This window comes from Dunckerocampus dactyliophorus, chromosome 4 (assembly GCF_027744805.1).
Source record: "Dunckerocampus dactyliophorus isolate RoL2022-P2 chromosome 4, RoL_Ddac_1.1, whole genome shotgun sequence".
NCBI lineage: Eukaryota > Metazoa > Chordata > Actinopteri > Syngnathiformes > Syngnathidae > Dunckerocampus > Dunckerocampus dactyliophorus.
In genome coordinates this window covers 26,498,615-26,514,829 of record NC_072822.1, presented here as the reverse complement: position 1 = coordinate 26,514,829, position 16,215 = coordinate 26,498,615, and the positions used below count along the sequence as shown (strand labels likewise).

The following is a 16,215-nucleotide window of genomic DNA, read 5'->3' as shown; positions in this document are numbered from 1 at the left end:
AGAGTGAGATGAGATCCTCCAAGGAGCGGGTCTCATCCCGAGCGGCCAATTCATCCTGGAGGCGAGCGTTGAGACTGGCCAGGTAGACACACCGCAGAGCCTTCTCATTCCAGCCGCTTTCTGCTGCCAAGATCCGGAAGGAGATTGAGTGATCCGCCACGGACGCGGCGCCTTGACGTATGGTAAGGAGGCGGCCGCCAGCCTCGCGTTCCCTTACGGGGTGATCAAACACACTCCGGAATTCTGCCGTGAAGAGAGGTAAGCTGGAGCACAGTTCCGGTTTGCTTTCGCACATCGCCATGGCCCAACTGGCGGCACGACCGGAGAGCAAGCTGAGCATATATGCCACTTTAGAGGAGTCCGTGGCGTACGTGTGGGGCTGTTGGGCGAAGATCAAGGAGCACTGGTGTATGAAGAGCTGACACTGGCCAAAGTCGCCGCCATACCTTGCTGGGTGTGGAATGCTGGGCTCACGGAAAGCGAAATGGGAGGATACAGCAAGTGTATCGCTTGCTGCTGCGGGCTGCGTTGGTTCAGCAGCCGCTGTCTGCGGGGCTCCCGTGATACTTGCGTGCAGCTCGCGCACCAGCGTGGTCAAGTCACTCAACGTTTGCTCGTGGGCACTAATGCGCTGGACATGAGCCCGAAGAGCCATCTGGACCTGACTCTCCTCTGCGGGATCCATACTTATTGACTCGGTGATTCTGTGAGGGTTTGTATGACAGTTGTCTGGATCCCAGTATGCAGAGGCGTACACGAGTTATGAGAGAAAGAGTCTTTAATACTGGTGTAAACAGCTCAGGAACAAAAAACTACGATGCCACGGAAAAGAAAAGGGCATCGCGGAAAAATGGAATAAGATATACTGTAACTGAAAAATATACCAAAGCTGGTCAGGCGGAGCTACCACAAAGCCGTGAGGAAAAACCAGGCGGGACTGGATGGCCGACGGCAGCAGCACGGATCTTGGCTTGGAGGTTCTGCCACGAGGAATCACCGAGTGCCATCCAGTCGCCACAGGTGAGCTTAAAAAAGGAGTGACCGACAATGAGGCACAGCTGTGCCTGTTCTGTAGCTCCGCCCAACTAGAGATCACCTGGGTCTGTGTGATGACACAAAAGCAGAAAATGAACAAGGGAAAGGAAATAAGCCACAAATAATAACCTGTACCCAAAATGTAAAACTAGTGTCTACGCCAGGCGTGACACAATGTTGTTTTTGATATTTGAACTTTATGCCACTAAACATAATTGTTTTGTCATAATATTACGTTATTCTCGTAAAATGACTACTTTCTTGTTAGATTACAACTTTCTTCTCTTAATGTTTTGACCTCATTCTTTTAAATACATTTTTATTTTATTTTTTTATTCATTGTAATTGCTGTTTTTCCATTTTTTTTTCTTTATTTTTTTTTTGTTAAATCATATTTTTAGAATGTGCCGCAGGCCAAAAAAAAAAACAGTCACGTGCCGCAAAAGGCGCCAGGGCTGCACTGTGGACACCCCTGATGTAATCCAGTAATTTCATATGTCACCAAAATCAGAGCGGAACGTCAATGTCAAGCTAGCAGGAGAGTTTTGGCCAAAGAATATCTTACTCATCCAGCATTCTCTTTCTCTCCAACAGTCTGAAGAATCAGATATGTGTCCAGTGAGCGTGAGACGCACAGACAAAGCAACTGGATTGATGTCAGACAAGCTGCGGTCAGCTTGCCCTGCTTTTTTCTCTCTGCTCTGCTTCTGCTCTGCGAGCTGTCTTGATTTTCTCTCTCTTCTGTCTTTCACCATCATGACTGGCCTGACCTGGCCTGGAAAATGGAGGAAAGTGTTTCTTTGTCTTTCCTACTGTAGCACTGCATCAACTGTGTGACCTGAGAGAGAGAGACAGAGAGAGAGAGAGAGAGAGCACTACACAGTACATAGCAGTGGAAAGATTATCTTTGCACGGCTGGCCACTGCAGTTCCATACTATGTTCCTTTTCCCTCGGCAGTTCAACTGAGTTCAAATAAATGACAATGGAATGAATTATCATGTCCTGTCTGCATTACAAAGGTGCATCTATGACTTGAAAATAAACCGTCCTATGTTTTTATTCCTTAAATATAAATATGTATTTGGAATTTTAAGAAAGTGTATGTTTATTTGCATTAAATGGCAATAACGACATTGGTTGGACTATTTGTGTGAATTGTTGTACAAAACATAGAGACTTTAGGTCCCTCAGATCTGTGGATTGTGATCGGGACAACAGAGAAACAGGCCTTTTGTTGTACGTAGAAAAAGTTTTACATCGTTGAATTCAGCTCATGAAAGATGGGAGCGGTTGCGTTCATATTTTTTTTGAGTATACAGTAATCCCTAGTTTATCGCGGTCAACTGCTTCCAGACCCGACCGTGATACGTCAATATCCGCGAAGTAGGATTCCTGATTTGTAAATTGTCATAGTGACAGCATGGAAAACCTGTTTACAACTTTCTAAATACAGTTTTAACATCATTAGAGCCCTCTAGAAATGAAATAACACCCCTATAGTCACCTTTACACTGCATTACTCAATATAATAAAAGTAAATAAGCCATTTAAGACATAAATAAGACTTATGCTCGTGTGTTGCTGTAAATGTTTTCGGGTGCTAGGGTAACTGTGTGGGGGGGGGCGGACAGGAAGTGACGTTGGGGGTTCAGAGTTGAGTTTTAGCTTGTTGTGTATTACAGCAGCAACAGTAGCCCGTGTTAGGGATTATTGTGCCTGTTGTGAGATCATTCAAACCTGCAATAAAAGCCTGTTGTTCCAGTGATCAAGTCTGGTGCTTGTGTGTCTCTCATTACTGACACCTAGTGACCAGTGCAGAATACTACATATCACAACATCTTAGAACAGATCTTCTGAATGCCTTATATTTGTGTACTACTTCATTTAGACATTTTCATGCTTGAAAATGCTTCATGTAGACAAAAAATACGTACAATTTGCTTAAATATGCGGGGGTTTTTTACTAATAACAGGTCGTATTCAACCACGCAAGAGCATGATTTATTAATGAATATATTTTTGAAAAACCGTGATAGAGTGAAGCTGCGAAATCAGAAGCGTGAAGTGCCAGGGATTACTGTAGCTCAAATATAAAGTCAGTGCTCAGTGCTCCTACAATGGTAGCCAGGTTTGTGGGTTTATGTACTCTATTATTGTGCAGGTCACAAACTGTGTGTTTTACTGAAATTAGGAAACAAAATGACTTCATCCAAGAAGATTTTTGTTGTTCTGTCTGTGATCAATGTTTACCAGCCCCCAAATAATTCCTCTGGGAGGACGACTTCAGTTTTGTGTGGTCTTCATCTCAGGGAGAAGTAGTGAACGTGGGTGCTGCTGTGACTTGCTGGTTGGATCTCATTCCACTACAGATAATTGTAGAATAAATTGGTAAAAATGTCGAGTGGATGGAACTATTGGAGGTATCACAAAATAATCTTGATGTTATGGAGTGTTTTAAAGAGTAATCCGGCATATACTGTATACTGTATGTTTACATATATGCTCATGTAGCAGTGGTGTCTCTTACATGTCATGTTACAGAATTTGATTAAACACGTTGTGAAGATGATAAACTATTATGGAATTAATTTTGCAGTATAAATCAGCGGATTTCAAAGTGTAAGGCCGGCCTCCCCTCAGAGGAACCATAGGACTTCAGGGGAGGTGCAGCAACTAGAGAAACGAACAAATAAATAAAGCATTTGTACGAGGGGTGCACAATAAATCAATCGCGTTTGAAGAATTATGACTTCATACCGATAAATCAGATAACACAGCTGTGATAACCAATCATTTAAAAAACGCTCCAATGATGTGAGATTGCCTGTGCTGTGCTGTGCTGTAGATGGGCATGTGCAAATCAAGTGCTCCTTTTCTCCTACATGTGACGTACTGTAAACACATCCCCCCTGCCTCCGCAAACACTGTGCGACGAGAGAGAAAAAAACATCGACCCTCAACACACCAAACCCCACCAGCCACCCAAAAGGGCAGCATCACCATGATGGTGCCTGGAAAGATGCCCGCGCTGCAAAACAAGTTGCCCTAAAGCCAGTCGCAAAGAAAGGCCCGGGGCCTTCTCCCATCGCCGCGCCGCCCTCCGCCATCGTTGAAGACACCGGGCCCCCTTCGGCAAACCATCCCGAGCCACAATTTGTACTTCTGAGTGGCCGCTCCTTGTTATTTTTTTGTAAATGGTCCTGATGTCATGATATGTGGCATGTTTTAGGACAAATCTACAAGTACAGTTCTTCAAATCCAAATTTGTTTGAGTCGTTCTTATCTCTAGGTGTGCACAAACTAGTTAAATCTAAATGTAAAAAAAATAGTAGATATAAAAAGTTAGCAATATCGTTCTTGTGAAGCAGGAAGTTATCGGTATCGGCTTGAAAAAATATATATCGTGCATCCCTACTTTGTACAAAATTACAGATAGTCCTGTGGTTATGGCATTCTGTGATTCCGTTTAATTGCGTGTTCCCATAAATTAATAAAAAGCATCATTATGGTCCATAAATACTCGACTCGCAAGAGAACCAGTGTCACACAACACAAATGAACACAGCGTGTGACTCATTCACAGCTACATGGAGTCGATAACATCGCTTATTAGTTCACTTTTTGCACTTCATTATGCCTCCCAAGCATGGAAATGTGGAAATGTGCCAAGGAAAAGAAAAGCCATCACCATGGAAGGGAAAATGAACATCATACAAAGCTCCCAAGAGAGGAGAAGCAGCCACTAATGTTGGCCGCACTTTTGGTTTGAACTGTTCAACTGTCGTGACCATCATCAAGGATAAAGATCATATCCTTGATCATGTTAAAGGAATTAACGTTTTAATTGTTCCAATTCTGTATATTCTGTCCTCCTTATGTTCTGTGTACAGTGTGAGTGACATCTATATATGTATGAGATCTAACTTGCACCAAAACTCAACTTACATCACAATCTCAGAACGTAACTCATTCGTAACCAAGTGTGACCAAACGATGTGTCCCGTCCTGGCTGTCCTGTTTTTGTTTGTTTTTCTTTATTAGAAATTGATGGAAATGTCCTGGTTTTCATTGGGCCATTACATTGACTAGCATTGGGGCACATTGTAGCTTTTTAAACTAGTGTTGCCAAAAAGAAAAAGCAAAAGTTAATCCTCTGACACTTGCAGAGTTGAATTCTCATAAATTTGGGATGTCATGCACAACAGCAGTTGAAATGACCAAGTTTTGAGACTTTAGAAGGCATATTTCCAGAAAAAATTGGCTACATTCCAAAACTTTACAAGCATTTCACCGCAGGTTCCTCTAATGTTCTTTGGTAATACAGTGGTGCCTTGGTTAACGTCATTAATCCGTTCCAGAAGGTCCAACTCAAACCAAAACAGACTCTAACCAAAGCAAATTTTCCCATTGAAAATAATGTACGTAAATCCAATTAATCCGTTCGGACATCCAAAAATGTTAACACGAAACACATTTTATAGACAATAATTCTAGTTTTACATGCAGAAACAGAGGCAGAGACAATTACAAATAACGAATGGACAACTGAACATCACTTTTACCTAGTTTTGTTGAGAAAAAAAAACACAAAACCATCAATTAACAAAATAAACATATTCCGCTGCAAGCACAATTTGCAAAAATATCAAAAACATATCAAACTAAATATCAACATTCTAGAACCAATGAACATGTACTTTGCCGTTTAATATAGGGGCAGTGCGCCGTCGAAGATGCGTGTGCTATGTTTGACTCCCTGCCGCGAACATGCTACGGTAAGTTAGAATGCTTATGTTTTGTTGTTGGAACCAGAAATGAGTGTTATGGACGTAAAATGAGGCAGGCAGAAACGATAAACTGTTACACGGGAAGCGGAGATGTGTATGCATGTATGTGTGTGTGCACTGCAGACGATGACGGAGCCACCTCTGAGCCGTGCCTCTGAAATGACAACGGTCTTCTCTTTAAGCCATAAAATTCAGAGGTCTTGTCTCAGTACAGTCCATTGCCTTTGTATTTTGTGCGATCCAGGTATTTTGTTACGTCGTCTCTCTAGTGCAGCAAATCTGATAAAAACAAACGCGGTTGGTCTAAAAAGCCGCCCGTGGACCATAACACATTGCGCGATCAGGTGCTAGTATCACGACATTTCGTCTTTGGTGTGTGATCCAAGAATGCGGCGTAAATAAAGCGGAAGCTATTTTGGATGCTAAACAAGCGGCGAACGCACGCCGAATATTTTGGATATTAACTGTAAAATGTGCTAACCGGAGCGGACATTAACCGAGGTAACAATTTTCCATCCATACAGAGAGGGGCATACTTAGTTTTCGCGAATCCAAATATGGCCACCCTATGACCACCTGTATACGGTTTATCTTCAAACAATTTTAATTCAAACCTGCTAAGCTAACTAACTTCAGTGAAAAGGCAAAATGGATAGATTTTTTTTTATTTTTTTAGTAAGTTTAGTGAGAGAGTAAAGAGAGTGTGGGGGTGAGAAGGAGGCCCCAACCATTTTGGTTTCTCTGGGTTGGCGGCTCAATGTGCCACACTTTGAAAACCTCTGCTATGAATGATTGACAAGACATCTGGAAAATATTCACAGCGCTTCACTTTTTCCACATATGTTATGTTACAGTTTTATTCCAAAATGGAATAAATTAATTTTTTTCCTAAAAATTCTACACACCACATCCCTTAATGTTAACATGAAAAAACTATTTTTAAAAATGTTTGAAAATCCTGTAAAAAAAAAAAAAGTAATAAATCACTTATGTTTTAAGGGAGTGGCTTCTGTCTGGTCACTGTACCATACAGCAGAGGTGTGGACTGGAGGTACGCGAATTGGACTCGAATCAGACTCAAGTCACAATTTTGATGACTTTGGAATCGACTTGACACCAGAGATTTAAAACTTGAACTTTGACAACACTGATTTGGGACTTAACTCAGACTTTAGTCTGATGACTTGACTTTTGTTAAGCAAAATGTGTCCCCATTTTCATATTTTCCATTTGAATCTACCTCACTGAATGCATCTATTAACATCCAATCACGTTTAAGAACAAACAACGAATGTGTGGACTATATTTCTGTGTCACACTGGTTTTATTTTAATTTAAAAAATATATAACAATTCAAAATGCATTCATTGTATTTGTCAAATTGAATAGATTGCTGCATTGTTAAAATCACACTAAACTATGCTTCTGACTTGTAAGGACTCAAGAATTTCAAGCCTATGACTTTGGAATTGACTCGACCTGACTTATCTTGACTTGGACTTGCATGTCTTTACTTGAGACGTGACTCGAGATTTGAGATTAAAGACTTCAGACTTTCAAAATAAGTGACTTGCGGGAGCAAGATGCCAAAGAGGCATGATTGCTACAGAGATGGTTGTCCTTCTGGATGGTTCTCCTCTCTCCACAAAGAGCTGGACCATCGGGTTCTTGGTCACCTCCCTGACTAAGGCCCTTCTCCCTGTTTCACTCAAGCCAGCCAGATCTTCTTGGGACCTTGAAAGCAGCAGAAATGTTTGTGTACTCTTCCCCAGATTTGTGTCTGGAAACACTCCTGTCTCGGAGGTCTCCAGACAATTGCTTTGACTTCATGCTTGTACGTGCTCTGACATGCACTGTCAACCGTGGGACCTCATGTAGACCGGTGTGTGCCTTTCCAAATCATGTCCAATGAACTGAATTTACAACAGGTGGACTCCGATGAAGCTGTAGATCTCAAGGATGATCAGTTGGAACAGGAAGCACCGAAGCTCAAGTTTCAGTTTCACCACAAAGGCTGTGAATACTGTATGTACATGTGATATTTTCACCCCCCAAAAAATATTTTCACGTTGTCATTATGGGGTACTGTGTGTAGAATGTTAAGGAAAAACATGAAATTAATCAATTTTGCATAAGGCTTTTAACATGAAAAAATGTGGAAAAAGTGAATACTTTGCGGATGCGCTGTGTTCTGCGGGCGTCTTAGGTGCTGAATCAGCTGCAGAGCTGTGTGGGATCAAAATGTAGCGTTGACTCGACTGTTAAAGCGTTTTATTTAGCAAAAAAATGAAATTGAAATGATTTAAGTTGAATTTTTAAGGTGGGGGAAAAATTCACAAGTGAGAGACTATTGTTGGTAATATGAACTAAACTTTATAGAAATGTGTTTTTCTATTGCAAATAAGAAGTGCATGTGTGATTTGTTGTTGCAAGTTGAAAAAAACTCAACTGATTTGCTTTGCTCGTTCAAAGCCAGAATAATTGCTTTGGATTGTCATTGTCCTCTGATCGCTGGCTGTCCACATCTCCCTTCCCCTAGCCCCCTTGTGCTTCGGGTTATGTGCTTTATTGTGTCTCAGAAATTCCAAAATAAATCAATAAAACACACTATGTAAACTGAATTCCGACCCTTTTTAATGACCTCAGCGTTTTGGTGAACTTGGCAAACACACACCACAAGTGTGCAAATAAAAATGGCCTTGTATTGTGGCCAGTCGAAGGCACACCTGTGCAGTAATCATGCTGTCTACTCAGCATCTTGATATTCAGCACCTGTGAGGTGCAAAAGAGTGCTCACTAAAACAGATTTGTGTACAATATTTGAGAGAAAAAGACCTTTTGTGTAGAAAGAAAACATTTTGCAAATTCTGTAATATTCCAATAATGTTTGATGATGATATTTGTCTGTGTTCTTGACTTCAAGTATAAATATGTTTGTAAAAAAAAGTCCTATGGATGACGACATCTTAATAGCTGAAAATGGACAAATACCGAAATAAATATACAGTTTAAAGCATTCAGAAGATGCATTCAGAGTTGTGAAGATATGTAGTATTCTACACTGGTCACCAGGTGTCAGTCATGTTACTGTAATGTTCAGTGAGACACACAAGCACCTGGCTTGATCACCTTAACAACATGCTTTTATTGCAGGTTTGAATTAAGGCACAATACTGTATATTAATAGCAGTGTAATAATAATAATAATAACATGGGCTACTGTTGTGGCCGTAATCCACTCCAAGCTAAAACTTAACTCTGAACCTCCCACTTCCTGTCTTCCACACTTGCAGAACACATTTATTGCAGCACACTCCTATTTGGTAATAGGAGTGTAAAGGTGACTAAAGGGGTGTTATTTCATGTCTAGATGGCTCTAATGATGTTAAACAACGTATTTAGAAGGTCATAAACAGGTTTTCCATGCTCTAAACTACAAATGCATTTCATTTATAAATATGGAAATTCACGGAAATTGACTTCACTGGAACCAATTAACCACGATAAAAGAGGGATTACCGGAATGACTTTTCCAGCTAACTATTTATGTTTATGAAGGAGCAATTCCATTACTAGTTCAATTAAATTTGTTTGGAATGTAAGTAGTAAGTATGACTAATCACTTTTTGAAATTAATTTGCCAAACACTTGGGATTTTGCAGGCCTCAAATCCCATACTTGATTGGATTTAGAATACAGTAGATGGACAGGGAGTAGAGATAGAGGGAGAGAGAAAATAGCACATTAAAGGGTCTGTACATAAAAGTCTGCACTGACTAGCTCTCTCCGTTAAACAGCTTTCTGCCACTAGAAAACAATGCTTGTGTGTATTGCAATAGCGCATCCATTATTGTACAAAGCTACAAGAGCATATGCACACCTTACTGGCTAGATGGCTTCATCCATCCAGTTTCTAAAAACACTCACAATTCTGCAGTGCAAATAACTCACCCACCCACCTACCCAGATTGCTTGTTGTGATGAAGAGTGCATCATGAAAACACAGAGTGAAATTGAAACACGTACTTACACCACAAGCTTTTTCTACAGTCACCATACTTACATTTGTGCTCTGCATTCAATATTTATGGTAGTTTGAAAAGTGCAAAGACTCCCACGTTTTTATCAGGGGGTTATAAATTGAGTATTTCAGTTCATGGTCACGGGCTTCTCTCACTAGAAGACCCAAGGCAATAAGTAAGACAAACACTCTAATAGGACAAGCCCTTGATTTATTAATGTGAAAACAAAATGTAGCAAAAACGTCTTCAATTATTAACTGAAACCAAAATGCAACAGGGAAGATGTTGTTTCTCTCTTTCTAGCTTGATTTATTTATTGCAATAGCAGCTCCAGGGTATTAATCTTTTTGCAGGTGTACTGCAGCAACATTGCAGCAACAATGGTGGAAAAGATGTGCTCCACCTCCAAGAAGAAGATCCACAAAGAAAGCATGCATAGAAAAACCCCAGCTGTCTATTATCTTCATTTTTAGGTTGCCTCTTAGATGCAGCGCTTCCAGTAGTGTATTTGTATGCTCGTCATTACCAAAAGACTCAGACTTCCTAAAATACTTTGAGAGAGAGTGGACAATGTTTTTAGACTTTAATGACCAACCTGGTATCTCGGCCAGTATTCTCTGGGAGACAGCAAAAGAAATTACCGATAAGAAAATTCAGTTCAAAGTTTGAGCTTGGCAATAAACCTGGAAAATACTTAGCTAACCAACTAAAAGCTAATAAAGAAAAAAGCTCTATCTCCTCCATTAGAAACACAGGAGGTCATATCACTCACCTCCCGGGGGGAATTAATTCTGTCTTTAGGGACTTTTATAAAAATGTATATTCACCTCAGATTAAACCATCTCTCCCAGATATTGAAACATTTCTCAACACCATAGAATTACCAAAATTAAATGAAGAACATGTGACAAACTTAGATGTACCCATTTCATGAATAGAACTTCATGATGCTCTACAGCGGTTGCCGAATAACAAGGCACCAGGACCCGACAAATTCCCTGCTGAATTTTATAAAGCATTGTGGTCATTACTATCTCCAATATTTCTTAGAATGGTTTTGGAAATTAAAGACAGTTCATGCTTGCCTCCAAACATGAACTCAGCTGCAATCAATCAATCAAGCTGAAACCGGATAAGGACCCAACACTACCTTCCAGTTATCGTCCAATTTCACTGATTCATGCAGATCTTAAAATAATATGCAAAGTGTTAGCTATAAGACTAGAAAAACCCCTCATTTAATACACCCTGATCAATCAGGATTTATCAAGGGGAGAAACTCAACTAGCAATGTACGCTGCCTAATCAATCTGATTGATTACTCTATCATCCATAATTTAGAAACCACAATTGTTCCATTAGATGCTGAAAAAGCATTTAATAGACTAAACTGGAAATTTCTCCTCGCAACGCTACAAAAATTTGGCTTTGGAGTTTAAAATCCTTCATAGAGTACACTACACAGGACATAGAAGACATGGAATGGGCTTAACTGACTCTAACATCTGTACACACTGCTCAGACCATAGGGTAGATTACTACTTACACTCCATGTGGGCCTGTGCTCCCATGAATAATTTCTGGCACGGAGTGTGTGAGGACCTATCTTTGGCACTTGGGATTTTCATTCCTACTTCCCCTTTATTATGCTTGGTGGGTGATCTCTCTACAATCAATGTAAACACAAACCAAACACAACTTCTGATCACTGCATTAAGCATTGCCAAGAAAACCATTCTCATCAATTGGAAAACAAGAAAGAAATTGAACATAGCTCTTTACAAAAATCTCCTGTTAGATCATATAGCTATTGAAAGGATGTCTGCTGAATCCAATGAACAACTGTCAGAATTTCAGTCTGTATGGGAACCGATAATTAATTCCTTGACCTGACTCTTGAGGGGCTGAGGGTGTCTGGCTCTGCCCCTGGGGGTCTCGCTCGTCTGACTTGGGGTGTGGTCCTGGTCACTTGGTGGCCCTGGCGCCTTGGGGGCGGGCTGGTGCACGCTTGGTGTCCCTGGTCTTGTTTGCTGGGCTGCCTTCCTGGGAAAGCTGGTGGCGAGCGGTCCTGGTCGGGGGATGGGGTGGAAGCGGGGTCGGGGTGGCCATCCCGGGGGTGGCGTGGGTCACCCTCTGGGGTGGTGGGTGGGCGGGGCTGCCGCATCCTGCGGGTACCGGGCGCCTACTCCTGCTGGGGAGACCCGTGTGCGTCTGGTGGCGCTGGTTCCCCCTCGGCCTTCCTTGCCTCTGGAGGTGGGGTGGGGTCTGCCCTGGGCCCTCCTGCTCGGCTGCCACGTGGGATCGTCCGGTGTGGGTGTGGGGGGCGGCATCTCCCCTCGGTGGGGGCATGGGTGCTTGAGCCCAGCTGCCTCTGCGGAGCTATCTCCCCATGGTGGGAGGATGGGTTGAGGGAGGGTGATTTAAAATTTTTGTGTTTATTTTGTATTTGTATTTGTATTTGTGTATACAGTATGTGTATTTGTGTATGGTATTCATGACATGTGGGGACTGCTTGCTACCATCCAGCTCTTGTGGCTGTCCCCCAGTGACTGGGAGCCTTCGGGCGTCGTCGGTTTCTCTGGGAACTGTGCCAACCTGGAGAGCCCTGCTCTCTTTGTGGCCTGCATTCTGGGATGGCGCTGGCCGGGATCGGTGGGGGGATGCTAACTCTGGGGTCGGGCTTGGGTGCAGGTCTGGCGGGGGGCTGGCGCCGGTCCCCTTTACTTGCTGGTGTCTGGCTCGTCTCTGTTGCCTGGCTTGTCTGCCTGCCTCCAAGGTGTCTCCCTTGGCGTGTTGGTGGATGGGCGGGGGGTGGGGTGATGGCTGGTCTGCGGCGTGGCAGGGGGCAGGGCGGCCGGAGGCGTGTGCTTCGGCGTCCAACGGGGGGTCGCTCCTCTTGTGGGTCCTTTCGTGTGGCGCTTGCTTCTCTGTCTTTCCTTGGCGCTTCTGGCTTGCTTGCTTCGTTGGTGTGGCCGTGCTCCGATCTATGTGGGGCCCGATTCTCTTGTGATCACTGTGGTGTGGCTCGCTTGCCATCCGTGGCTGTGTGTGTGTGCCGCGTGGGCGCGGTTCCTGCTGTTCTGGTGGCGGTCGAATCTGCTTTGGGGCGTGTGGCTGGTCCATGGTGTTTGGCGGTTTGGGGGTGGCGCTGTGGACGCTGCCTCCGGTGGGTCTCCGGTGTTGGGGGTGCCGGGGGTATTGCTGGGCTGGCTCTTGGGGGGCTGATCTTTGTGCTGCCTGCCCCTAAGGGTCCGGTGGCTTTCTGACGGTGGAGTACACGCTCACCCACTCACGCAATTTTATGTATATAAAGACTTGCACACATACATACTGTAGATACCTGTACACACGTACATATGCACACTCACAGTACATACGTACTTCCCCACATTACTCACTGGGTTAACCACGGTGTTATTATGTTGTTGGTTTTATTACAGACGGTGTTGTCGGCAATATGATTATGATTATTGTCATTGCGATCACTGTCATAGTTAATAATTTCATGACTCCTATTATGTGGTTGTTGATATTATTTTGCCCTTTCCATCAGGGTCTTTATAGTCGTGACAGACATTTGTTGATGTAGTCCTGTTTGTTTCTGTTGTTCTGTTATTGTTGTCACAATTGTTGTTGCTGCTGTTGTCCTTGTCTCTGTCTTTTTTGTCCTCCTCTTATCCCCGCACCCCCGCCACCACCCGTTTTTGTTTCTCCTCTTCTCTATCCGGTCCGGCCGCTCCAAATTTGCATAATAACAAAACAGTAAAGTAAAAAAAAAATCTGTATAACAGGGGAAGTGTATCTCACACTTTTCCCTGGCAGATTAAATCTGTTTAGCATGTGAGGGCATTTAGATCAACAGTTCTATCTGCCCTAATGGCTGGACAGGACAGAGGAAAAAAAGAATAAAAATAAATAAATAGATTTTTTTGTCCAGCGGCACAGTTGCCGGGTGGTTAGCATGTTGGCCACACAGTCAGGAAATCGGGAAGAGCTGGGTTCGAATCTCCGCTTGGGCATCTCTGTGGAGTTTGCATGTTCTCTCCGTGTGTGCGCGAGTTTTCTCCAGGGACTCCGGTTTCCTCCCACTTTAAAAAAAAAAAACATGCATATTAGGTTAATTGGAGACTCTGTCCATAGGTGTGAATGGGAGTGTGAATGGTTTGTTTATATGTGCCCAGTGGCGACCAGTCCAGGGTGTACCCCGCCTCTCGCCTGAAGTCAGCGGGATAGGCTCCAGCATACCTTAATTAGTATAAAAAGCATAGAAAATGGATGGATGGATTTTTTTGTCCAATCTATCTAGCTTCTATGTTGCCATGTTAATCTAATCTGCCCAGGGCCTTCAAAATCAGGATTGTTGGCCAATGTCACTTACACCCTATTAGCAGTGGAGCTGTTTTTTTTTTTTTTATCCAATCCAGGCTCATGGTGACAGCATCTTTTAGTCCTCAGAGCAAAACTGTTCGACAAGCTAAGTCACACCCACAATGGCTGAATGAGGAGGATAAATTGACATCTCTGGCGAGTAGATGTATTTTGTTTAAAATGTTTTATATTTGTGTCATATTAGATAAATATTGATTCTGGACTGCACCAGATGATGATGTTGCCGTTGATGTTCCATTTTCCAAGTTTAGCACCGGCTCCGCCAATCACAGGGGGTAATTAGTTACTAATGCTGGAAGTTACTATCAGTAATATAAGTCAGGCGTAGTCAGGCGTATTGGTGACTATGTATCCAAAGTAGGGCTGTCAAAGTTAACGCGTTAATAACTTGTTTATAACGCGTGAATGGAACTGTCTTTTAACAGCACTATTTTTTTTGACACACGATTAATGTGCCTCGTCTTTCACTGTCGAAAAATGTAACTCCCTCCTCTCCTATTTCCGAACCGTAATAGCAAATATTTATAGCACTCTGGCCAATCCTCCCATGTCCTCTCCCTCTCTTGTAACACAGGTCCTCTCCCAGTTCCCTCCAATCACTCAGTCTGACATCTCAGCCATCCTGAAGGGTACAAAGAACTCAACCTGCATACTCGATCCCATCCTGTCCAGCCTCATCAAAGTCTGTCTACCCACCATTTCTCCTCTCATCACATCAATCGTAAACATATCCCTCACCACTGGTTCTGTCCCTCCCTCACTGAAAATTGCTGCCATCACCCCCATTATGAAGAAACCTGGTCTCAACCCAGACAGTATGAACAACTTCCCATTCCTCTCCAAAATCTTGGAGCTTGTCGTCGCTGCTTAATTAAAAACCCATCCCAACTCCAATAATGTCTTTGAATCATTTCAATCCAGATTGGACCACCGCACCATCCTTATTCTCTTAGACCTCACTTCAGCTTTTGACACCATCAGTCACTCCATCCTCCTCCCTCACCTTTCATCCACCCTCAACATCACTGGAACTGCACTCACCTGGATTCAATCATACCTCACTGACCGTCATCAATTGATACACATCAACCACTGCTCCTCCTCCACTGCCCACCTGTCCCAAGGTGTCCCCCAGGGATCGGTGCTTGGCCCCCTCCTCTTCATCCTGTATTTGCTTCCCCTCGGTAGCATCATCCGCCATATTGGTCTTCAGTTTCCAGCTCTACTTATCCAACAAATCCATCACTGCCTCCACACACACAACACTCGCCTCCTGTCTCTCCGAAATAAAATCATGGATCTAATATCATCATAATTGGTCCAAAATTTCTCACAAATACAGCCAACAACATTTCTCTTCTCATCGATGGCACCTCCCTTACTCCAAATCTTGGCCTTTTCCTTGACAGCTCCCTCTCCTTTGAACACCACATCAGCCAGATAACACAAACTGTCTTTTATCACCTAAGAAACATCGCATTATTTGTATCTACTGTTGCTGTTATTTGAGCTGTCACGGAATACGTCGACTGCCAGGGAGAAGTGAAAAGGTACTGCCGCACTGCCTTGTCATTTATACAGTGAAACCTTGGCATACGAGTCTCTCAACAAACAAGTGTTTTTAGATGCGAGCCTTCTCTCGGCTGATTTTTTGCTTTGAACTGCGAGCTAAAATTTATATTACGAGCTGCTAGTTACCGGCAAGCATAACCGAGGACAGGTATTGGAGGGCTTATGTCAATGTGACAAACGCGGTTTACCTTAGCAATGTCTATTTGTTGTAAATTGTGTTTGTTTTTTACACATTTAGCTACCTTTAAAATACCTTTAAAAAGCAAACTTTAAAATGATCTTTCAAAGGTACAATTATTATAGATAAAAACGTCTTTCTATTGGCAATTAATTGTGATTAATTAGAAGTTAACTATGGCCAAAATGTGATTAACCACAATTATATATTTTAATCGACTAATTGAAAGAT

The 16,215-nt window shown here is 42.7% G+C and overlaps 1 protein-coding gene across 4 annotated transcripts in view; it reads left to right on the top strand.

Moving 5' to 3' along the window:
* The window catches only part of zmat4a (zinc finger, matrin-type 4a), a 106,228-nt gene extending 90,523 nt beyond the window's left edge, over positions 1–15,705 (top strand). For 3 of the 4 annotated variants that reach the window (XM_054772743.1, XM_054772745.1, XM_054772741.1), the window contains one exon: positions 1,630–8,714. In XM_054772743.1, coding sequence (XP_054628718.1) covers positions 1,630–1,657 — 28 coding nt within the window. In that variant the 3' untranslated portion in view covers positions 1,658–8,714. Of the gene's footprint in view, positions 1–1,629; positions 8,715–14,808 lie in introns of those variants that run through there. The other variant, XM_054772744.1, reaches the window with a different exon arrangement.
* Positions 15,706–16,215: the final 510 nt, after the last annotated feature.